The sequence below is a fragment of the Pithys albifrons genome, chromosome 4 (assembly GCF_047495875.1).
Source record: "Pithys albifrons albifrons isolate INPA30051 chromosome 4, PitAlb_v1, whole genome shotgun sequence".
Lineage (NCBI taxonomy): Eukaryota > Metazoa > Chordata > Aves > Passeriformes > Thamnophilidae > Pithys > Pithys albifrons.
The window spans coordinates 63,124,986-63,150,599 of NC_092461.1; the positions used below are offsets into that span (position 1 = coordinate 63,124,986).

General features: G+C 38.3%; 1 protein-coding gene across 5 annotated transcripts in view; it reads right to left on the reverse strand.

Annotated features, from left to right (window-relative positions):
* Nucleotides 1-25,614, reverse strand: part of C4H8orf34 (chromosome 4 C8orf34 homolog) — a 157,345-nt gene that overhangs the window by 41,336 nt on the left and 90,395 nt on the right. For all 5 annotated transcript variants that reach the window (XR_011697730.1, XM_071554389.1, XM_071554391.1 and 2 more), the window contains exon 8: nucleotides 4,354-4,489. Coding sequence is in view for 4 of the 5 variants with exons in the window: in XM_071554389.1 (XP_071410490.1) it covers nucleotides 4,354-4,489 (136 nt within the window). In the remaining variant the exon portion in view is untranslated. The remainder of the gene's footprint in view (nucleotides 1-4,353; nucleotides 4,490-25,614) is intronic.

A 25,614-nucleotide genomic window follows, 5' to 3' on the forward strand; every position in this document is an offset into this window, starting at 1 on the left:
TCTATAAACCTTGCTTTGTTCCACCTTGTGAATGATGTCACCCCTTTATTTAGATGACTTAATATGCTGGCTAACTTACCCTGTAGTCCAAGAGAGAAGCTATGGGAATAACATTGTTCTGTAGCTACTTTCCCATTTGAAAAACCTCTTAAAGCTGTTATCCATCTGCATTTCGCTCATCCTGTGTGAAACATCTATGCAGGAAACAGAGAGCTTACTGTTTTCTGTAGCTATATGCCAAACTACAAACCAATTTCTATTCCAGCAGAATTAACCCCTCCTTTTATTTCACCTTGTCTCTATTTGTTGTTTAGGTGATTTTGTTTGTTTTGTTTGAAGAGGGGGGGGAGGTTGTGGGGTTGGGATTTTTTTGTTTAGTTGTTTTAATTTTTTGGGTTTTTTATTTTTGTATGTCATAAGATGTAAAACACAACTTCGTGTGATAGTTTGATAGAATCCCCCATCTTTAACTACTAGAAGTGTGGGTGAATTTTACCTTTTAAAAAAATTACTGACCTGGTGTGTGCTAACTATCTATATATTTATTATTTGAAGATGATTGGTGAAATTATCAGCATTGAAGGTTAAATATCAGTTTAACAAAGAATTACTAGTTTGAGGGGTTTATTCTAGTTCAATTTATGTCTATTCTCAGTCTCATTTCTTGTAATTTGTCAATGAGTTTGTAGTTTTGTCTAAGAGACTTAAGGCAAGGAAGAATGTTTTCCCAAATACAGCTCCTCATATCATTGCAGGTTTCCCCCACAACATAAATGGGATTTAATTTGCCTTGTAACAAAGTAGATTCTTATCTCTAATTATAGGCATTCCCATTTGGCAGTCTTTTTTTTTTTTAATGTGCCTCTAACACAATGGTAAACAGTGCATCAAAAATAGAATAGGGGACTTCCAAGGGAAGAATTATTACTGTGCAGAGTAACAGTCAGAAAAAAAACAGCTACACAGAACATTTAGTACTTAGCTTCAACTAAATGCCAGTTACTAGCAAAGGAATCAGGCTGTATTGACAGAGAAATAGGGAACCAGAAGCTGCTAGTATTGTCCTCCTATTATTACATTTGAGAATCTGGGTCCTGATTTTCTCATATATTTCAGTTGTACAAAGGGAAGAAGCTGAACTGGAGCTAAATGAAGTCTGATCACAAATATCTCAGCATGGTGCAAACAGTTGGTTCATTCCATTCTTCTCACAAGTCACTGTGCTCTCCCTGTAGGAAGCTATAAAAGCCACAGAAAAGATGAGACATACAGCTACACAACCATACTGCAGGAGGTTTCAGAATGAAACCAGCACTCCTCTCACTGTTTACTCTAATTTCCAAATAACAAGAAAGATCTAATAATCGAGGTCAAGAAAATACAATCCTAGTAGCAGGAAGGTCTAAAACTTACACACTACTTTAATGAAGAGGTAGAGTGGAATTTTGATAAGACTATCTTTCCTTTCAAAAAAAGATACAAAATATTAAGCCAAATTAGTTAAAGCTAGTACTGAAGAACTCCTTCAATTGCTTAAATAAATCTCTCTTAGAAAATGTCCAGTGTATCCAGTGAGAAAACTGCAGGTGTCATAGAGGGTAAATTGACTGGAGAATAACTAGAGCAAAGCGTTTAAAAAATATAGCAAGGTGAAAGAAATAGTTTATGCAAATACAAATGCAAAATGAAACTTTTTTTCTGATCCAAGAAGCACATTTCCCAACATTTGGAACTTTTCCAATTAAATTACAGGTAAAAAGTCATATTTCTCTTAAAGACAGCCAAAATACCTTCAGCAAACCTAATTTGGTAATCTGATTTGACAAGTCCTACTATCTACATAACACCCACTGCCATTAATAGTTCCATTCATTTGAAATCACTTTTTACAACTGAAAAACATGTAAAATTAAGAGAAAACATAGCTCTTCAATTGTAAAAAAATGCATATCAATTTATATTGACTTCTTTTTCAATTATATTCAAACATGCCTACAACCAAATCTCACTGTTTGTATATACACTCTACAGAACACTAGAATACTTCAAAAACAGAATATGAAAACACAAAAAGATAATTTCTAAAACAAATACACTAATAGGTTCTGTATTTTGACCTTTCATTAAATACTCGGCTTTGTCACAACAATAGAAATAAATGTTAATGCTAAGAAACTTTCAGAAAGATGATCCAAATACTCAGACTGTAATTTTACAGCATAGTATATTGAATAGTTATATTACTGAGTAACAGAAAATTGAATTGCTCTTGAAACCAAATCTAATTGTTCTTGAAACCAAACAGGAATAAAACCACTGTGTTCATGTCCTTGAAGCCATTTGCTTCATGCAACTGTCTGTACCCACAACTTCAGCTACTGCGAGAATATTGGACAAAAACCCTGTGAAGTTACTGAACAGAGAGCTAACTATACTCTGCCTTGAAGTAAGAGAAGGAGAGGGGTGCCCAGACGCAGCAAGAAGGAAGGAACGCTACAAAAAACCAGATTAACGTTACCACCGAAAAGAGAAAATGCTACTTTCCTCACCATTGAATACAACAGCAACACCCACTTGTCTCTTTTGACTTTCCTTGCTCCCGATGAGATAGTATATTTTTTTAATTTGTCCAAAGTTTAAAGAAAATGCTAAACTGCAACAAGAATGAAAAGTATGACACTCAGGTAGGTATCATCATATTCCTCACTGACTTCATTAAATAGAGTAGGGAATAAAATGAAGGTGTATAGGCAAAATAAAGCATGGGTTTGCATTGTCTAAGTGAAGTGACAAAAGGGATTTTATGAGATCTTTCTCTCACAGCTCATATTTCAGACTACAGTCATATAGTACCAGCAGTCAGAAGACAATAGCAATAGCCAAGGTTGGTAGGTTTGGCTCAAGATCACAGCCATTTGCTCCCCAGTGTGCAGGATTGAGAGAATATACAGTATCTTGACACCTGCTGTTAGCGGCTACTTTAGGGAATTAAAAATTTAATTAACTTTCATAGTAATCCATATAAGATGTTATGTAAATTCAGAACGACCATGTAGAACACTTCATATTTCTATATTCCTTACCTTTCTACTTGCTAATCCCTGGACAATGGATGCCAGGTAAAAAAAAATGTGCCACACTTTCATATAGTTATTTGTCTGGAAATATTTTACAACATAAGCAATTTGTTTGTGGTGAATTTGGAAGAATCCTGTAACTAGCATGCTTGCTCTTTTCTTAAAGCATAAGGCCACACTGCTGACAGCAAAATTCTCTAGAATGACAAGGCCATCCAGTCACTGTTCCTCTGACAGTACTGTGAGCTGAAGTTCCCTGAGGCTCCACAACCCTGCTACAGAGATTCTATTGCATGGGTGACTCAGTAAGCCTGTAGCTACGCTTGCAGAGCCTCAGAAAATGTTTTGAAGCCCTTCTGCCTACATAAGTGCTTTATAAAACTAGTAATTTACGAGCAAAATGGAGAAAAAAAGTAGAAACGTAGGGTGGCATATGGCCAAACTTTTGACTTAATTTCACCCCAGGTTGCTTTTTATTTACAAGCAGCTAATCCCCTCTCAAACTACACAATAGAGCAGCCATTGGCAAAGGCAGGCAGATAAAATTGGCATGCCTCTGTATTGTTCTTGCTAATCTGAACCATTAACAGAAGGGTGAGAAGGCTAGTTTTGTCATTTAAACAGGCTTAAATCCTTTCTCCAAATGAGCTTTTGTCTACACAGAAGAATTCATCCAGGAAATGTAAGGGGTTTCTGTTAGTGTTGCATTCTCAAGTTGAGGAGGCTACAGGAATACCAACCTGTTTATTTGGCCTTCATACTGTAAATACAAGAATTATTTCCAGCTGTCAAACCCCAAAGGGGTTCGACTTAATTAAATTATTTTTCCGAGGTGAAACAGGATGAGATTATAAAGTGCTAAAAAGCAACTATTTGAAATCCTGGACTGCACCTGTGCAACTAAATCTCCATTTATACAGGTGCTTTTCAAATTGGATTTGAACTTTTAAATTCCCTGATTCATACCCTGAAAAACCACAGAAGCTCAAATAACTAATGAAATTCAGAAACAAAAAGGCTGAAAATAGTTTCAAGCTGTGAAATAAGGCCTAAGACTAACTATATTATTTTATTCATTGTTGATGTGACATATCAAGAATAAACATAAGTTGCACAATTCAAATGCCAGAGGTCACAGGGTATCCAGTAGCTAAGTAATTATTTTTCTTCGGCACAGGAGAGGTCATCACCCAGCCCATAAGCTCAACACACAGGCAAAAACCTGGGGAAAAGAATGTATTAGCTACCATGATCTGGGGGTTTTTTTTCTTTTTACCTGGCACATCTTGAGCAGATATTCAATGTGACCTTTGCTTGAGGCTCAGCCGTATGTGCACTTCGAGTCTGATTGAATTTGCTCCCAGAAGACATCACACTTGTTACTCCTTCCATTCTGAGATCGTCAAGATCCTCTGCAACAAGACAGAACAATGGGATGAACACACGATTAAATTTTGTAGAAATAAAGGAGCTTCTCCTGTAGAATCTCTAAAAAATGGAACTGCTCAAAAATCAGGAAGAAAATACAGTTACTTGCATATTAATAGAAAAAGACATTTGAGAGTATTTATATTATTATCACCCTGTTACATGGGGTTCTTTGTAAATATTCATTATCATTTTCACTTGAAACAGTGCTCTATATTTTTTCAATCTTCATTTCTCTGATTCATTTCTAAAACACTGGTCATCAAGAGATTCTGTCCAATAGTTCCATTTGACAAAGGACGTATTGAAGACAAAAATATTTTTCTGAGTGCTCCTCCTCTGTTGTTTTTATTGTCTATTCACTTATCAATGAAAAGATATTGTTAAAATAAAAGTGCTCTGCTAAACCCAGAAAATATGAAATAGGCCCATATATCACATTTAAAGAGACCATAATCTGCATAATTAAATCCACCATATTTCTGTAATATGGGCAACTCCTAATAATCACTGGATTTTTTACTACCATAAAATTATTCCCATGTTACAGGAAGACAGCTGAGGCTCTCAGAGAATTTTTTTACCAAGATGACACTGGAATTTTATGTCAGTCAGGCCATAAAGTATTATCTGTATATTTTTTGCTAATACAAACCAGGCAAGTTCTCTATGCCTAATGTATCCTTAAAGCCCATTTTCAGTTGTTTATAACTTGATTAGGTTCTAGCTAAAAGGTAAACAAGTAAAACACTGACTAGCTGCTATTAAATGACCATGCTCTGACTGATGCATGTGACTTATGGCATACAGTATGTGATTGTCTAACTAAAAATGTGTATTTTCATATATTTACATTTACAAAAGAAACATCATGTTAATAGATCTAGATGAAGAATAAAATGCAAAAAGGCAGATTTTAAATCCCAACATCAGACATAGAAAAGTCACGGAGAACTTCAAAATCAGAAGAGGCAATGTTCGATTAGAATTTAAAATATACAGGTAGTCATTATAGACACACAGTGGAGTGCCAGGCTCCTTTTCATACACAAAAGAATGAGATACAACCACTCAAATCTTTACCTAAAATATTTCTGTCTGTCCTCTCTAGTTCACAGACACTACTCTTCTCACTGTCCTTCAAACTCAGGGCAGTATGGTCACATCGTCAGCACTATGCCACACTAAACAACACTCTTGGGAGACACTCATTTTAGTAAGTAACATTCAGTAACACCCAGGCTAAACTTAAATGAAATTTTTGGGACTTAAGTCCTTGAACTACATTTTCTTCTCCGTAATGATTTATTTTACTGCTTGAGAAAACTGTCCTCCCACTTCCGCCCTTAGGCAATTTGTTGCCTTGATATAAATGAACTACTGCAATGAAGTTCCTGGCATCATTTCACAGTTTCAACAGCTTTTCCTTTAAATTTCATGTATGGTTAATATACAAACTAATTCAAAGGACCTGGAAGGTTATATGATAAATAGCTATGAAAGCAATTACCTATGAGCCATTTCAGAAAAGGTAGTAGATATTTGGAACGCATTATGTATTAAAATAAATATGGTTTAATTGTGCTTTAAAGAGGTGTGAAAAATTTCATATTTTTAATGGGTGCAAACCACTGGATGGATTACAGTTTAAAATAAATTGAAGTATATGCCTCAGATTTTCCTTCCCCTAAACAGATCTGATTTCTTTAAATGAGGTTTTCAACTGTTCTCTGCTTGATTAACTTGTGAGTTTCTGATGACTTAAGACTATTTCAACAGAGCAATGATATAGGCTGTCCCCTATAATTCCTTTTATATTTGAATTTCCATATCATAACCGTGCCTTTTTTTTATTTTTAGTCAATTATCAGCATTTTTTTCAAGACAAAACTAAGTGAAACTGTGCAAGAAATGTGGATTCAAGAGTTGTCTATAGTTGTAGCTAACAGACAAGCAGGCAGAATAGTACATGGTATTGATTTATTGTCACATACTATTAGATCAATAGCAGCATGTGCATACAAAAATGCAGACTTAAAATATCAAAACCGTACCTCATATACAATTGTTAATTTTTCTCAAGGACTTTTAATTTATCTAATTCAGCATTGGAGAGAATTTGTCAAATTGGCAAAAAGCTGTTAGCATTACAACTAGACAGAGAGGTGTAACCTCATCTACCAAATCTGAAGAATAGCTGCAGCATTTGATTTAATTTGGATTACTGCACCTCTGAATCAGCATTGAATTATTTCAGTTTCTTCTGAATGCCTCAAATTTACAGTTCAGATATTCTTTCTTCTCATTGAAGCAAATGGGCTTTGAGAATCTGCCTGATTTGCAATATCCATAACTTTGGAGGGGGACATTTGAGCAAAAAGTTGATACACCATCTGGCAATCTTCCTGATTGACCACATTAACTAGATGGCTCTTAGTTAAAAAAATAAAAACAAAATCAAAAATTAATAACAAAAAACCCCCTAAAATCATATGGTAACTGAACTCTGTGTGTATGTGTATGTATTGTTCAATAGTTCACGTGTGCTTTACAGAACAATATTTGATCACAAATAAGGATGTTATTAAAATAAAAACAACCAAAATACAATAATGCATTTTAAGAATTAAAAAAAAGTTTTCTAAAGGTTCAGATGTTTGTGTGTAACATTGAAAAGAACCAGTCTTAGGAAAAAAAAAAGGTTTATTTGAGAAGTCAGTGCAGTTACAGGTTCTGGACACTGAATCTTTTCTCTTTCTTTGTATTCTTTGCTAGACCTGCTAGAGATGATACAGCTGAGTGGTTCAGGGATTTGATTGAGCAGCAATGAGGTAATTCACCAAGAAAAGGGAGAAAGAAAAGCCAAGCTGATAACTGCTTATATCATGGAAGACAAGAACACTATGAAATCCTTATCAAATCCTTACAAAATTGTTACCTTTGTACAGTGATAGGCTGGAAGTTCACATAAATGAAGCAATCTCACTTGTACTAATAAAAATTTCTTATTTTAATGCATGACTGCACTGTATTGCTTTGATTGAATGTTCATTCTCTGATGTTTCCTAAATGAATTGGGAATGTGAAGATCCAGCTTTGGTCCTAAAGCAATTTCTATAGTTAAAAAAATCTACCTACAAACCAAGTGAAAAAAACATTTTTCTCAAATCAGCAATTCTCCAAAATAAATTCACACAGCGGCAATTTCATGCATTGCCATATTGACAAAAATACTTTAAAGTGAGATAAAGATCATAAGTGTTTTCTCTATTAATAGTAATAATAATGCTGCACTAAGCTGAATTTTTATGATTTTTTTACAGGCATGTTTCATCAAAAAGGGGAGGGGAAAATGTATTTATTTCAACTAAACAGCAGCATAGTCCAGTAACAAGGTAATGTTTTTAAAATAAGATGTTTTTCACAATTATTTACTTCCTTTCTTTCTGGGGCAGAAGGAATAGGGAGTGGGAAAGGAGCACTAGAGCCAAGTATTCTGGAGATCATGCAAGATTGCTTAATGTCTTGAGATGACAGGGTGTGGAAACATCTTACAAACATTTACAAGACTTGCATACCCTTCACTTTAAGGACACAGCTCTTCTTGTGCAAAACTCTTATACAGTGAAAGTTGCACAGAAGGCTCACATAATCAGATCATGTGTTACACTGTTTTATATGATCTAGTCCCTTTTGTCTCCCTTCTCCATTATAAAACATATAGTAATTTCCCAGGAGTATGTCAAGAAGTATATGGTCCAAAGCTGGAAAAAAATCTATGACAGCTCAATCTGTCTGTCCGTCATGCCTAATGCTAAGAAAAGCACTAAATGTCTTCATGTGAGAGTAAAAATTCAGAAAATGAATTCTGATTTATGTTGTTGCAGGCCACCAGGCAATTCGGATGCACCAGTGAAATAACACCTCTTCCTCTGAAGAAATGAATAGTGCAAGGTAGTGTTCTTACATTATGGTACACATTGAGGTATTTAATGTACATAGCATTGATTTGTCAAGGCCTGTTGATCGAAGCACAGACTCTTAATATGCTCTATTACTCTCACTAAAAAGAAAAAAAAACACAAAACAAAACCAAACAACCTTCCCCAATAAAACAACCAAACAACAACAAACCAAAGATTCAACTCAAAAAACCAAACCAACAAAATCCTACTGCTGATAGCTCTTCTGAATGTGTTCCAAGAATCTAAGCTGCTTTATATGCCATACTTCTATGTGTCTTAATATTTTAACCAATCCTTTTTGCTTTACATAAATTACCTTGCCAATATCAAGAGAGTCCAATAAAAAGCCCACATAAATTCCCAAAGAAATGTTGGGACAAGCAGGAATTATGCTTCCAGATAAGGGAGAACCATTAGTCTAGAACACCTGATGCTCCACTCCCAAAGAGGAGACTTCAAACATTTGCTTCGACAGATACAAAACTGGAGTAATCTTGTAATAATAGTAATCTTGTGCCGTATACTAACTACAGGACATCTCATTTTGATTATTTAGTGTCATGGAGTAGACAATGCTGTTAGCCTGCTACATGTTCTAATATGTCTTGATATTAACATCTTCAAATACCAGAATTTGGTCTCATTCATGTCATAGAATTTGATTCAAATATCATTCTAAATAAGTTCATCAAGAGACTTTCACCCCTTAGAGGTATTGTAGATTTCTCAACAGAATGTTCTGAAGATATCTCAATTGAGAAGCATCTCAAATTGACAATAAATTCCCTAAAGGTTTGTGTTTTTACTGATGGACTCACATAAACCCAACTGAAACATGATGTCTCTAACTCCTTGAGTTAGATACCTCTGCCTGTATCACTTGTCAGAGCCAATCTAGGAGAATCCCACTCCACAGTCTAAAAACCACAAATCTAACATGGGGGTGGAGAAAGCATCACTGTTTGCAGATCCTGAAACATACAATGAATCACTGATTAGAGTTCTCACTTTTAATCAGCAAGAGTAAAAGGAATCTCTCTTCAGTTTTCCCCTCTTCCTATTTTAAACTGGCACTGGAATAAAATAGGAGGTAGCCTTTTTTGATGATGTTCTAGTTCATTAGAGCACAATTCAGGATCTTAGAAAACTACACTAAGCACGGGCTCATAGGGCTCCTGCTTACTCTCTTTTCCCACTAGGTGTGATAATTGTTTATGACCAAAATCAAATAACTTGCAAGCAAGATTGATGGAGTACTGACTTATGGCATGAGAGAATCTCTAAGACACAGTTTGTGGGCTTCAGAGCTTTGATCCAAATCAAGCAGACGAAGGTTCTAAAAGAAATCTTGGTTATCTCAATTGCCCAAACCACTGTCAGAATGCAACATTCTAGTCTCATTTCATTTAAATGAGAAAGCCCATAGCCACAGCTGAAAAGAACTGGCATCATGCCCTCTTATCATTCCCTAGTGGTAATCCTAGGATAAATGATCTCATGTCACCAAATAACTACTGCTCATCCACTAGTTCAGCAACAATAATTGATTATATAATTATCGTTGCTCCATGTCAGTAGTGATTTCAATCCCACCAGTCTAGGCTATTGTCTATATTAACTAGGTGGTTTTGGTCAGTGCTACAGAATTCTTTCAAAATTTTTTTGTCTGAAATAAATTCTTTCTTTAATTTTACAATAATGGGAATCTAATATTGGAGCATGTTAATTACTTCTACATTTCCCATAGCATGATTTAGAATATTTCACTTGGTACATCACGTTCTACAATGCATTACTGCAACTACCACAACTGTACAACAGTACTTGCACTCTAATAATACAGAGCCTCAGAAAGGTTCTCAGAAATGAGAAACCACCAGAAAATCTGGATTTCAGGAGGCATCTAAAGGAATGTCTTTTAATAATTCCCCCCTCAGCAAGCTTTTTCTTTCTTTTTTTTTTTTGTACTTTAGCTTTAAGTAAAATAGCTTTTAAAATTAAAAGCAAATTTGGATAAATATTTCTAATCAGCTCTAATTCTGATGCCATTCATTCATGCAACCACTGTATTTATTTGAATGGGCAACCCTGCATTTTTAAAGAAAACCATCTAAAAAGCTTTGTCATAATAATAGAAAAAGCCATGTTTAAATCAGTAAGATTTATTTCAATCACAGAAAAAATACCAAAGCATTAGAAAAGAATGTATATTTAAAAGGTTTCAGTTTGGTTTTTTTTTTCATTTTTTAGCAAAGAAGAGATAGTGTAATATTTTTTAAGTGTATTGGGTTAACATAATACAGATGTTCCTTAAAATATATATCTGAAATACTGAATTTCACATTATATTATTGCTTACCTTTTTCTTCATTTTATCTATTTTGAATTAAACTGATAATTTGCATGCTGTTCAATGAAGTTTCACAAAAATAACCTCAGATTAATAATAATTCATTAATTTATTATACCTAATTAAACATAGAGCAACTATAATGGATTTTCAGCCAATCAGAGAAGATATTAAACAATTTTTTTACTGAGGGCCACATTCATATTTCTTTGCATCCACGTAATTTACTCTTCCAGCACTTGGCTAGATTAATCCTAGCTACCTTGTCAAGAAACCAATGGAAATTCATACACCTTTTATTAAAATGAATGTTGAGGCAAAGCATAAAAATTACAAATGATCTTATGCCAAACATTTCCAGTAACACTGAAACTTCCAACAGTTTTCTTTTAAAAACTGCCAGTACAAGCATTTCTGGAGTGCCAGTTACTAGAGCACCTGTGTGCTCTCTTTCCTAATCCTATACACATCAAGTATTCCTACAATTCAAGTATCTCTATTTCCTGAACTTCTTTTTTCTTTTCTTTTTTTTTAATTAAAAAGATCAAATTTCAAATATAGTCAAACACTACCTGTCCCTTTAGCAAATTTTCTTCATGAAAGGAGAAACACACTAAGTAAGATGCAAGATGCTTAAGCAGCTTAAATTTTCTACTGATAATCTAGTGTATCTCCCATTTTAGAAGAAGCGCTTTTCAGTCAAGCACACTACCCAAATGCACCTGGCTGCAGACCAAGCAGTTGTGCTGGAAAAGTTTGAGTGAATTTAGGGACTTATATATGAGCAATTTCAGACCGGACAGTTTGAGCGGACAAGTGTAAAGCAAAGAAATCTCTAAACTCTCTATGTGCACAGGCACATTTAGCAACACATACTTGGTATGTTGTATGGCAAACTTTGTAGTGAGCTCTAGGTGCACTAAAGTCCTGACTGGGACAGTAACATGTCTATGATAATCACCAAAACTCGTAGATAAAAGGCTAGAAGAAACACACTGTGAATCTTTCCTATTGCTCTTCAAACTTCTGCCTACCTGCAGAGGAACAACTTCCCTCCTTGTTACCTCTGCTATCTGTGAATCAAGGATGAATTTAGCCTGGCATCCAACAACTGAGGCTCTGCCATTTCTTCCAGTTTCACCCTTCTATCAGCTTGCATCAACTCTGCTTTGTCCTGAGACAAGACCATCTGTTTTGTATCACTATCTCTATTTTGGCCAGACAGTGGGACATCTGGAAGACTGCACTGTCTACACTCTGAGAAGCAGACACTGAGCTGGATACCATCAGCATACCACTGGTATCACAGCTGACAGTACACACTCTTCTTCACTCATGGATTTAATTCATATCATTGAATCATTGACATCTTTTGAAAGAGGGTAGAACAATTTTTTTAATATAATTTTATCTCTCCAGTTGGGTCAAGCAAAAAAAACTAGGAGGTATTTCAAAACCATTCTACACATCCAATAGATTAGTCAGAAAATAAAGTTTCAAATACACCACACAGTTTTACAGTACTTTTTTTACTAAACAGAAGTGAATTCTTTTTAAAGAAAGTTTAGGTTACTGAAAAACATTAGCAGTTGGGGATGTTGTATAGATGCTGTTTATTCTGTTAGATTGTTTTGTGTAACCTGTGAGTTCACTGCGCTGTTAGGTTATGTTTGCTTATGCTTTTGGTTTGGATAAGAGAAAATAGGCGGTTTGATTTTGTTGCAGTGCAAGACAGAGAGCTGGCTGAAATTGAAAACAATCTATTGGTACATATATTTGCTATGCTTTCACTGAATATGGCAGGACAAGATTATTACCTAAATAATAAATCAGGCATCACAGCACATTACTTCATGCAATGTTAGTTCACACCTACTATCTGAAACATCATAGAAATACATCTGCTTTTAATCAGTGCTACTTTATCTTCTGGATAAGAACCCCACATTTCTCATTTCAGAAGATCTCATTTCAGAAGTGTAAAACCACCCTGTGAATGAAATCAGAGAATGTTCCCTGAAAATTCTTCTTATGATGTCATTGTAAGGTCAATCATGACTCCACTGGACTCAAGTGGAATTTTTCATAGCTCCACAGACTGAAAAGTTATCTAAAGTATTGTAAAATTTTCTCTTTTGGGCTTTACTTCCCTAATATGAGAGCTGTGAAACTCAAGCAGATCTGGAACCATATAACTTAGAGTCCCCAGCAGTGGGACAGGTGAACCACATCCCTGGCAGCTACTGTATGCCATCCTTTGCAGAATATAAAAACTCCAGGCTAACCATTCAAAGCAGTTCTATTCAACAAGAAGGAGGCAGAGATGCTAGAATGGAAAGCCAATTCAACATGAAAAGCAAATGTTCCTTAAAGAATTGTGAAAAAACAAGGAGGAAGGAAACAAAAACATTAGAAAGCGCAACTGTCATATGCTGGACGCAGGCAGCAGAAAAGAGTACATTGTATTACAGAAGATAAATTACTAATTCAGTATATTTTCCTTCTCTAAAAGAACCATCTGTACTAATTTCCTCGATTGCAGGCAGTTTGACTGATAGAAAACCTAAAAATGAAATAAGGACAAAGTCATAGTACAAACCGTACCAAGAGGAAGAACAGATAAAAGAAAACCCAAAAAAATCTAAATTGAGAGCATCTTCAATAATTCATAACAGAGGACATGTATTTTAAGCAACAAGGAAACAGGTAGCATTGCAGCAAGAAGAAAGTTAGGTCAACACAAAAAGGCCAAGTAATTCATGGTTTTCTATCTTCAGGCACATTAACAAAGCTCACTCGCCCTGAAATACTATTAGCTCAAATGGTGGATGAATGAGGTCAAACTCCAAGGTGCTAACTGTAGTCATTAAAGATGCAGTCCTGTAACCCAATAGCTTGTTCCCACTGACAAAGTCCCACTTATTTCTGTGCTCCTACCCTTTTCTGCCATTCCCATTTTACTTCTCTCAAGACACAGAATAAAAGTTTTTCAAAATGAAGGCTGAATCAGAAAATTCAAGTATGTATTCAGAAAAGCATTCAGAATATATGACCAAAATATGATTCCTAATATTTTATGTTACTATATTAAATATATGATTTTCAATTTGGTTTTTTTTTTTAAAAAGTATTACATTTGCCAAGTAATCACTGCCTTTCTAGTTTGTTTTTTTTACTTAGCTGAGCAATGCCAAGCTGATAAAATCTAACATGATTGAACTTATATATAAGCTTGTATCTGAAAAGCAGGCTAAGATCCCTTGTTATCAGCACAGTGTTTCACCTTATCACCTCTTCATCATCCTGAAATACGGCAATGTACATGAAATAAGTTAATTCTGATATTATGATATGGCTGTATAAAAACTTTTTTTACACAAATGCAGACTGAATTGATAAGTCTTCTTTGAAAGATAACACAAATTAGAGAGGTGATCGATGTGCTCAAAGAAATTTTCAAAACTTAATATATCAATTTCCTTATCACAGATACAGACATACATTTGATCTTTCATAAAATTATGTCACATCAATTAAACTGCGTTTCTCCAAATTTAACACCCCTTATGTGTCCCAAAACACAAGAAACTGTTTGTAACCTCTGATAATGCTTCAGCATATCCAGAGAAGCTTCTTTTTCAGCTCCCAAATGACATTTTCAATTATCTATGTATAATCAAAATTGTTTTTCAGATGACCACTTCAAAACAGTCTGGAGCAAGAAGCTCTCCCAGCTGAAAAAAACTCTTTCTATTCCCTACCACCTGAGCAGCTCAGTTTGTAGACCTTCTCATAAGCATTTCAATAAGCTGCCTGAATAAGCACCCATAGCAGCTAATGCAACTTCCCAACACACCAGTGAAAGCCTCCAATCTGATTAATGTTCTATTTCTTATGGAACATTTCTCTACGTGAAGATTCAATATAATGTGAATTATTGTCAAGCTATTTTTCATTTACAAATTAGAAATTATGTCTAATATAAAGAAACCAAACCCACATAATCCAAACAAATTCAAAAGAACAGGTTGTCAGAAAGAGAATTCCCAAGGCACCAGTAGTGTAATTACAATATTTATAGAATTTGGAAATTTGAACAGAAGAGTTTAGATTCCTAAAGCAAATATATTATTCAAGCCTTTTCACCAATGCTTTTGCACACATCAATAGAAAATTAACATTCAAAGATGAAAAAATAATTATTAATCAGGGAGACCTTAACAATATTTTGCCTCTGATAACTAGACATATATATAGAACAAATTTCATCAAAAACAAGGGATTATTTTTATTGTGTGAATATTCATTTAAAACACAATGATAAATATAGCCTCATTATTTGTGACTGAAAAATATTGGAAAAATTAGTTCCTCTCAGAAATATTCAAATATGTCAAAAGATTTTTTTCTCCCTCTAAGGACATCCAAGTAAGCATAAAAAATATTTAATATAATCCTCCACATGGACACATTTCTACATAAAGCCAAATGGAGAAACAGGTCTGTAAACTATTGTCAGACACCTTGCCAAGTCTTCTCTATCCCAAACATTACTTAGTGTACTTATGTCGTTAGGTGATAGTGATTGAATAATTAAATCTGTGACATGCTGAGGAATTGTCTCTCCACAGACATTAACTCACATTTGCCTTTAGTCATATATACACTAAGCAACTGAGACCCAGAAACAGAAATGAAATAATATATAAAGTTCCTTTATATATGTAAAAATGACAATGATTCACTCAGCTTCTGCATATCCTAAATAAAAATTAGACCAATTCATTTGTCAAGAAAAAGCATTTGCTTTTGATAGGCCAAAGTAATCTTTTAGAGAAAAGGCAGGTGAGCAAGAAGAAACAATTCCATTGAAGCAAACATGAATTACGAATGACTGTATTCTCTCTGTGTAGGAGAGAAATGAGGACTTTGGTCCACAGTTCAATGCCTGAAGCAGGAAATACATGTTCAGTTACTTCTTTGTACTATCACAAGGAATGGCAAGTTCTCTGTACGGTATGTGCAGGACATGGACCCATCTCTGTTGTGTTTTGTGGATGAAACCAGTTGATTTAACTCCAGGTAATCAGAAATCTACATAAAACAAGAGGAATATTTCTACATAAAACCTGCAAAATATGCACATGGCAAGTATGGCTTACCTTCTGTATCTCAAAACTTTATATTTTCATTTTAGTTAGGCAAAAGATTGCACAGAACAAAATTTGTTATCCTTCATTTGCATGTCACATAAATGACAACAAATTATGTATAACAACAATTTATAAACAATAAAGGCAAATTTCATATAAAACAAATGTTACTTTTTCTAGCCTACTGGGCTTTTATTGTCTGAACAATCTTGAAAGTGAAATTACACATGAGAAAAACTTGAAGGAAGACTTAAAAAGGATTATATGCAACATTATTTTCATACTTCAATGTCAGCATTTAAAGCTTCAAAAATAGGAAAATTTTAAAGTCAATAACATGTAAAAACTCTGCAATAATGTAGGAATGTTTTGGACAAAAAGAACACATGCTCTTTACCTTTGTTGAAATGGACACATATGTGACTACCACTTTTGTTATTATGAACCATGCCTGTATGAAAAACTTTGTATTCTTACACTTACAGCATCTTTTCAAGTATTGAAAACAGCTTCTTTATAAATTCTGGTTTTAATAAAATAAAGAGAGACCTTTTTGAAGACATAATTAGATTTGTCTCTCTTTGCATTTGGTTAAAAATCAAAACTGAAAAATCCTATGATTTGGATATTTATTTATAATTATTCCCAGGACTGTAAACTTTCTCTGGAATTAAAAACTATGGAATTACTGTAATTATTTTCATTTCTATTGCATCCCCTCATTATTGGATACTTCAAAGATACACTATTTCTTTACAGAGAAGAAATTTGTGCAACATCAACGTTACCCAGAAAACAGTAAGCCAATAAATGCAACCTTTGTATTCAAAACTCCTCCTTCTGTCACAAAGGCACTTGCAACCTCAACTGCTTAGTCCAGGAATGTAGAAACTTTCTACATTTAACATCACATACACACAAAAACTATTAAATTTTCATTTCTTTTTCAGCTGCTCTATATCTCAATATTTTGCTAACCATTTCCATCCTCATTTTCAGATATTCTTCCAAAGGTGACCCAACAATCACACTCCCTCATAGCAAGCCCTTGGCTTTATATGCATCAGCAGCCAAACCCATATTTTACTGCAGTGAAGCCATGACTTTTAACTCTTTTAAGTGTGCTCCCTCTGCAGTTTATTATTCAAAGATAGCAATAATTCAAGCAGCAGTTCCACAGTCAGTTTAAACTAAACTAAGTCTGTGCTGCCACTGGAAGAGTCAGACCTGCTTGTCTCACATGTCAGACAACTAACTTGTCCCATCCTCATGACAGGAGTAGTGCTTGTGTGGCCCACAATGAACAGGGACAAGAATCTCATCTTTCTGAAGGTTCTCTCTTTCTTGCTGGGTTGATTTTTGGCTCAGCTCAGACTCACTATTCAGCATCTTCTTTGATATCTTTTGGTCAGACTGGGATTGTTTTAAACAGGCAATCAGAAGAGGCTATTTTAAAACACAGCTTGATCTTTTTTTTAAATTTGGCATCTGATGACATAAAACCAGCTAAATTAAACAGGGTCATGGCTTGTTATTTAAATTAAAATGGAAGATATCATCAAAAAGCATTTTCATAGTAAATAACAATACTAAGTCATTTGGAAATACCATTTTTATTTTCTTTGGAATGTGAAACTGAAACCTTGTAGGCTGCAATTTGAAGAAATATCCAGTAGATATTAGAAATTAATTCTAGGAGTTATTTTAACACTTCTTTGGATTTAGTTCATGCAAAAACATTGTATATATTACCTTGAGATCATTGCAGTAGTAGGTAAGCACAGAGAAACACATAGAAATTGTCAAAACTTTCACAATTCCAAACTAAAGGTTAGAAGATAAAGTTGCCTCAAAAAATCATATTTAGATTAAACAAACACACCCCACTGCAGAAAAAAATCCCAAACAAAAACATGTAATAAGGAAAGCACTCAAAATACAGAATTACATACAACAGCTTCCAATGTCTACTCGTACTTACTATAACTGCATGGACTTCAAGTGATATAATATCAAAGATAAATCTCATATATTTCCTCTTTCTTGCCTCACCTTTGCCTATGGACACACTTTCTTTTTTTCTAGATTTGGTATTTGGAGGTATTCTTTCTGCACTTGTCTCTCCTTCACCCATCTGGTCCTCATTGATTATGCAGAGGATTTGGTACCTATTTATGACAACAGATGACATCTGCCAGTGGAACTTCTCCTTTAGGTTATGTTGTATTTATTTTCCAGCATTGCTATTTTGTGATGTTATAAACTGATGATTACTCCCGATTTCTTACCTCAATAACTGTTCTGGTTTTGAATTTCTCAAATCCCAAATTCTTTTCCGACACCACAGTCTTCCACTCCACCACCTCTCTTGCAGTATAGCCTTCCGTACATTTTACCCTTTCCTTGTAATTCATAACATTAATAGTCAAATGTCCTAGATATAATAGTACTGCCAGTATATTCACTTACAAAGAACAATGTCTTCATGAATGCTGCATCATCAAAGAAAATGCAAGAACAGAGGCTGGTAGCAGCACTACTTTGGACATCAGCAGGTGCAGTGAGTTACTGCACTGATATGTGGCACTCAGCACTGAGCTTGCAAACTCAAGGTACTGTGTGCCACAGTAACCCTGTGAATCACAGCAATGGTTAATGAGCATCTTGGTGGTCTCAAAATGGCTAGATACACACTTACTTGGTCTGTTTGAGCTATCCTTTGTTTCCAAGGCAGTCACAGCATTTACTGCAGTACTCATAATTTTACTTGATGCAAGTTCTGTCCTGTAATTTCTTAATACAGCAATCAAAGCAGACATGGGGGATACTTGAAATTGTAGGTGGGCTGAAGAGGTGTGCTGCAGTGGCTTTATTTATTTTTTGTTTTCAATTTCACTTCCCTCTAATTTTTATCATGATTTTCAAATCAAATTCCGAGTTCTGCAAGTATCAGAGGAGTTGCCATTCTGAAAAAAACTACTGGTTTCTTTTGTACTTAGCTATTGTCGCAGGTTTGGCCTAGCTGTTGCCAACCCTGGACTGGCCCCCCTTCCCCCTCCAGGAACCTTCCCAGCAAAGGAAAGGAAAAAAAAAACTGAAAAGAAACGCACTCTAAAGAAACTGAACTGAATAAAAAGAATAAACTATATTTACTAACATTTACAAACCACACTGTATACACAATACATAGGATCCCACCCCCCAGGGGAGAGGGGAAGGGAGAAAAGGGGATTGATTAGCCGGAAAATAGGGAAGACACCAACCCAACCCAAAGAAACCGAATGAATCAAAACAAACACAATTAAAAACCTCAAGGAAGGGGAACAAGAATGAAACAATCTCACCCAGGACAGGAGAACCACCAGGGACTGGAGGGACCAGACTTCAACCACCTCCCTCCAGCTCCTCAGCCAAGGAAGGGAAGCCAGAAACAACAAAACCACACCCCACCCCGCTAAGTGGAAGACACGTGTGGAATACTTGTAACTTCCTTAGATACAATGGTTACTGAGGAAGCCATGGGTCAAACCATTACATTCTCCACCCCTTATTCCACACTGGTCTTTTCACGCAATCCTTGTATTCTTGCATTTGCTTATATTCCACACACACATATATATATATATATAGTCCATATGCAGTCCTTCAAGGCAGATGTCTTGTCATCAAGGATCAACACCATCATCAGTTCAGCTTTAATCCTTTGCCTTTTGGTTAGAGTCACAGTTCCAAGTTGAGGCCTAGTCCACAGTTTAGGGCTGCCTTATCGTTGGACATCATGGGATACCAGTACCGGCTTTGTTTGGGTTTTTCTCATCTCGTGTCTGGTTTCCTGCAAAACACAACTCAAAGCACATAATTAGTTCTTCCCCAAGGCTAGATTGCCTTGGGGCACACACTGGATCTCACCATCTTTCCTCATTACCCACCAGGTGTTTCCAGACCCTTGGGCAAAAACAATCCCACGAATGGGTTTGTCTTGGCCCGAGGGAGAGGTAATCCAGACAGATTTCCCTAACATGCCTCTCAAGTGAATCGCTGAAACTTTGTCTCCATCTACCATGTGGAGGGATTCTGCTTGGGCAGGACCAGCTCGACCGACAGAGCCTCTGGTGTTAATCAACCAGGTGGCCTTGGCTAAATGCTTATCCCAGTTTTTGAAGGTTCCTCCACCTAGTGCCTTCAGAGTTGTTTTTAACAGTCCATTGCACCTTTCAACCTTTCCAGCAGCAGGTGCGTGATATGGAATGTGATATACCCATTCAATACCATGCTCCCGTGCCCAAGTGGCCACTAGATTGTTCTTGAAATGAGTCCCATTATCTGACTCAATGCGATATGGAGTGCCATGCCTCCACAAGACCTGTTTTTCAAGGCCCAAGATAGTATTCCTGGCCGTTGCATGTGGTACTGAATATGTCTCTAACCATCCAGTGGTCACTTCAACCATGGTAAGCACATAGCGCTTACCTTGGCTAGTCTGTGGCAATGTGATGTAGTCAACCTGCCAGGCCCCTCCGTATTTATACTTGTCCCAGCGTCCACCATACCAAAGGGGCTTCAATCTTTTTGCCTGCTTAATGGCAGCACAGGTTTCACAATCGCGGATAACCTGGGAAATAGTGTCCATGGTTAAATCCACCCCTCGGTCTCGTGCCCATTTATAGGTTGCGTCCCGGCCTTGATGGCCTGAAGCATCATGGGCCCATTGAGCTAGGAACAATTCTCCCTTTTGCTGCCAATCAAGGTCTACTTATGATACCTCAATCTGTGCAGCTCAGTCCACCTGTCTGTTATTATCTTGTTCCTCGTTAGCTTGACCTTTGGGCACATGGGTATCTACATGGCGGACTCTCACGTTCAATTTCTTTACTCTGGCAGCAATGTCTTGCCACAGATCTGCAGACCAGATGGGCTTCCCTCTATGCCTCCAATTCATCTTCTCCCACCGGTCTAGCCATCCCCAGAGAGCATTTGTTATCATCCATGAGTCGGTGTACAAGTAGAGCCTCGGCCATCCTTCTCTTTCTGCAATGTCTAGGGCCAATTGGACAGCTTTGAGTTCTGCAAACTGACTCGATTCACCTTTCCCCTCAGTGGCTTCTGCCACCTGCTGGGTGGGATTCCACACAGCTGCTTTCCACTTCCGGCTCCTCCCTACGATACGGCAAGAACCATCAGTGAAAAGGGCGTAGCATGTCTCTTCATCTGGCAGCTGATTATATGGTGGAGCTTCTTCAGCTCGACTCACTGACTCTTCCTCTTCTTCGTCTGTCAGGCTGAAGTTCCCACCTTCAGGCCAATTGGTTATAATTTCTAGAATTCCAGGGCGATTTGAGCTCCCAATTCGAACACGCTGTGTAATCAAAGCATACCACTTTGCTGCCTTGGACTCCAGCTCATGCTGGAGCTCCAACATATCTGGCACAGCAGCACTCAGAGGTGGCGTAACTTCATTCAGGCCACGATAGTCCACAGTCAGTCTCCATTCTCCATCTTATTTACGTACAGGCCAGATAGGGCTATTGAAGGGTGAGTGTGTTCTGCTGACCACCCCTTGGCTCTCCAGCTTCCTGATCATTTTATGGATGGGAATCACAGCATCTCGGTTTGTACGATACTGTCGCCTATGTACAGTTGCAGTGGCCATCAGTACTTCTTGATCTTTGACTCGGAGTAATCCCACAGCAGAAGGGTCTTCTGAGAGACCAGGAAGAGTAGACAACTGTTTGGACTCTCCTTCAATCACTGTGGCTACACCAAAAGCCCACTGGTACCCCTTCGGGTCCTTAAAGTGTCCTCTTTTTAAATAGTCCATACCAAGGATGCTAGGGGCTTCTGGGCCTGTCACAATGGAATGCTTTTCCCATTGGTCTCCTGTTAGGCTCATGTCAGCCTCTACCACCGACAGGTCCCGAGACCCTCCGGTAACTCCAGAAATAGATACAGTCTCTGTACTTTCATGTTCCGATGGCATTAATGTACATTGGGCACCTGTATCTACCAAAGCTCAGTATTTCTGAGGATCCGATGTGCCAGGCCATCGAACTCACACAGCCCAGTAAACCCGATTATCATCCTCGTCCCTCTCGTCCTCCTGGCAGGAGGCAGGGCCCCTCTATTATTGTTCCCGGTCGGAGCATTCTCCATCTGACGTGTGCGATGCTCTGTCAGAGGCTCCTTCATCAGCATGGGGGGAGTTGTTTCTTTTGCGTCTCGGAGATCGATGTTTCTTTTCCGGGGTCTTTGCTTCAACTATGTGGACAGCTTTCTTGCCAGCTACTTTCCATTTTAATTCTTGCACTCGGGTTTTAAGTTTGGAGGTGGGTTCACCATGCCATTTTTTCATGTTTTCCCCTAGTTCGTGCAGAACAGTCCATAAGACACTACGCTCACTCTGTGTCTTACTCCTGGGGCTTCCAGTTTTCTCTCGTGCTGCATGAGATGACCGAGAACGGGAACGGGAACGAGAACGGGAATAAGAACGAGACCTTTCTTTGCGACCTCTAGAACGTCTGAGTCTAGGTTCTTCTTCATACACAGAGCATCTAGTATTCCGCTGGTGGCCCCTAGTTCTCCCTCGTGCTGCATGAGGTGACCGAGAACGGGAACGGGACCGAGAACGGGAACGGGACTGAGAACGGGAACGGGACAGAGAACGGGAACAGGAACTTGAATGAGAGTGAGAACGAGACCTTTCTTTGCGACCTCTAGAACCTTTGCCTCTAGGTTCTTCTTCATACACAGAGTGTCTAGGATTCCTCCCTACACTTTCCCCACTGTAGAGGGAAGAATGCTGGTAGTTAGAGGGGACCTTCATGGTTTCTGATAGTTTCCGTATCCAGTGACACATTCTGTCAACGTGTATCTCATTCTCATCCATACTTAGAGGGTATCAGACACGGCATATAAGACTTAGGGGCCCCATTCATCACCTTATCCCACATCAGCTGTGTGCATGGCATCTTCTCTGGGACCAAGATGTCATAGTAATTTGGATTGGAGTATATAATCTCCAGCATGGCCAGTTCCCGCAGATACTGGATGCCTTCTTCTGCAGTATTCCACTCTCTTGGAGCACTCACCAAATACTCTTGAAATGGGTATCTTGCCCTCACGGCATGGAGGATTCGGGTCCAGAGACTGGATGCCATCTCCCCCTGTCCCATTTCCTGTTCTATTTCACGGTCTCGGGCAAGAGATCCCAATTGTTGTGCTTCATGACCTTCCAGCACATGACTACTGGCCCCCTGGTCCCAACATCACACCAGCCAGGTGAGGATGCGTTCATCAGGCCACCAACTGTAATCCCTTCGTATATCTCGAATCTCCTTTGGGGTCAAGGATCGTATAATTTCACTTTCCCTCATTATTTCCTGTCCATCTCTCCCATGTACTATTCTCTCTACCTGTGTTTTTACTCTTCCACTCCTTCGTGGAACCTCTCTCACTTCCTTTCTGGCCCTCTCACGTGAAGGTGGGGATTGTTCGCGCCGTGAGGACGAGCTTCTATGGTGTTCACTCCGGGAGGATGGGCTCCTACGTCGCCCATGCTGTGGAGAGAGACTTCTACTTCGTTCGAGCCGTGGGGAAAGACCCCTAGCTTGTGCACCCCGTGAAAGGGAGCTCCTGCGTTGTTCATCAGGTCTGATGAATGGAGGTAGCACATAGTCCTTGGAAGGGTGGGGTAAGGGCCTTCCCCGGTCATCTATTCCCTCAAATGTAGGTCTAGTATGGGGAGGTGGAATCATACCTCCAAAGGAAGGTTGCCTTTGGAGAGGCTGAAACGGTCCTTCCTCAGGCTGACGGAAGCACGTTGACCTCCTCTCTTCCTCCACTGGGTACCTGCGTATGTAGTCAGAGCACCAATCGTCGAATGTTATTCTATCCCAGGATGCTCACACCGTCCCTTTCCTTTCTCCAGGCATGCCTCTGGTCTCTTTTGGACGTGCCCCCAGTCCCATTAGGTGTGCCCCATCCCTTGTGACCACTCCTGCCTCTCTGGTGGCTGCTCCCTCTTCTACTGTGACTATTCTTTCCTCTCGTGCCGTCGCTCCTTCCATCGTCACAGTAGTTTCTTCCTCTCTCGCAGCTGCTTCTTTGTCTGCTTCTTCTTCTTCTTCTTTTTCTTCTTCTTCTTCTTCTCGTTCCAATTGTGGAGGTGGCTCTATGGGTTTTGTAGTCTCCTTCGTCCTCGTTTTCTTCTTTATGGGGGCAATGATAATCTTCCGGTCCATAACTTCAGTTTGAGTTCCCACAGAGCGAATAGGAACTGTATCCGCGTCGGCTTGAGTTTGAGCTTCGACTGTGGTCTTGGTGGGTTTAGTAGGAATGGCCGCTTCCAGATCTACAGCTTGAGTCTGAGTTTCCACAGAGCGAATAGAAACTGTATTGACGTCGGCCTGAGTCTGAGCTTCAACTGTGGTCTTAGCAGGCTTAATAGAGATGGCAACCTCCAGATCTACGGCTTGAGTCTGAATTTCTACGGAGCAACCGGAAGCTGTATTAGCTTCAGCTTGCGTCTGGGTTTCAGCCGTGGTTGTAGCGGGGACAGCAGAAATGGCCTTGTCCAGATTTGCAGCCTGAGTTTGGGTTTCTGTCGAGCAAACAGAGACTGTATTTGCTTCAGCCTGCGTCTGAGTTTCAGCTGTGGTTGTAGAAGGGACAGCAGAAATAGCCTTGTCCAGATTTGAAGCCTGAGTTTGGGTTTCTACCGAGCAAACAGAGGCTGTATTAGCTTCAGCAACTTGAGTTTGGGTCTCTACAGAGTGAACGGGGCCTTTGTTGGCCTTGGTTTGAGTCTGAGTTTCAACTGGAGTTTTAGCAGGGACAGTGGAGATAGCCATGTCTGGGTCTGCAGCTTGAGTTTGGGTTTCTACAGATCGGACGGAGACTATATTAGTTTCAGCTACTTGAGTTTGGGTCCCTACAGAAACAACATCGACCTCATGCTGTGTTTGGACTCCGCGTTCGGTAGTCTGAACAGGGACTACACGGGTCTTGGACGGCATATCTCCATATTCTATCCTGTCCTCAAGCCAGTGACAGTAGTCCATGGCAGAGTGACAAGCACTAGCCAGGCCCAACACAAAGCAGAGACTTGCATACACGGGTCCTCATAGGAAAAACACTCTTCTGATAAACAGCGGGCCACCTCAATAGAGTCACACACTTGTTCTGACGTGAACTTCCAATAAACGGAGGGTGAGATACGCCCTAGCACTTTACCGAGATCCGACCAAGCCCCATCCCACCCAGGGACTGGCCTGTCCAAAGCCCCTTCCAAAGTTTCAGCGAGTCCCCCAGAGGCATAGCCTTTCTTAGGTCTGAAACAAGGGAAGCACCAAAGTGCCAGCATTCTTCCAATCTTATACAACAGTTTCATTACCTTCATAAACGCTAGTGCTGTCACAATACAATTAAGGTAATAACTGGGACCAATTGTAACAGTAGGGATCTCTTAATAGGCCGTTAATGTCATATTTTAACAGGCCTTTAATGCCAAGATTCAGGAGGGCCTTACATGGATGACAATTATCAGGCAGACCTAGGTATGTCTCTAGGAGACCTCTCAGAGTGGGAGTAAGCATTAGCACCATCAGTATGTAAAAGAATAGAAAGACACTTAACAGGAGGCCTTT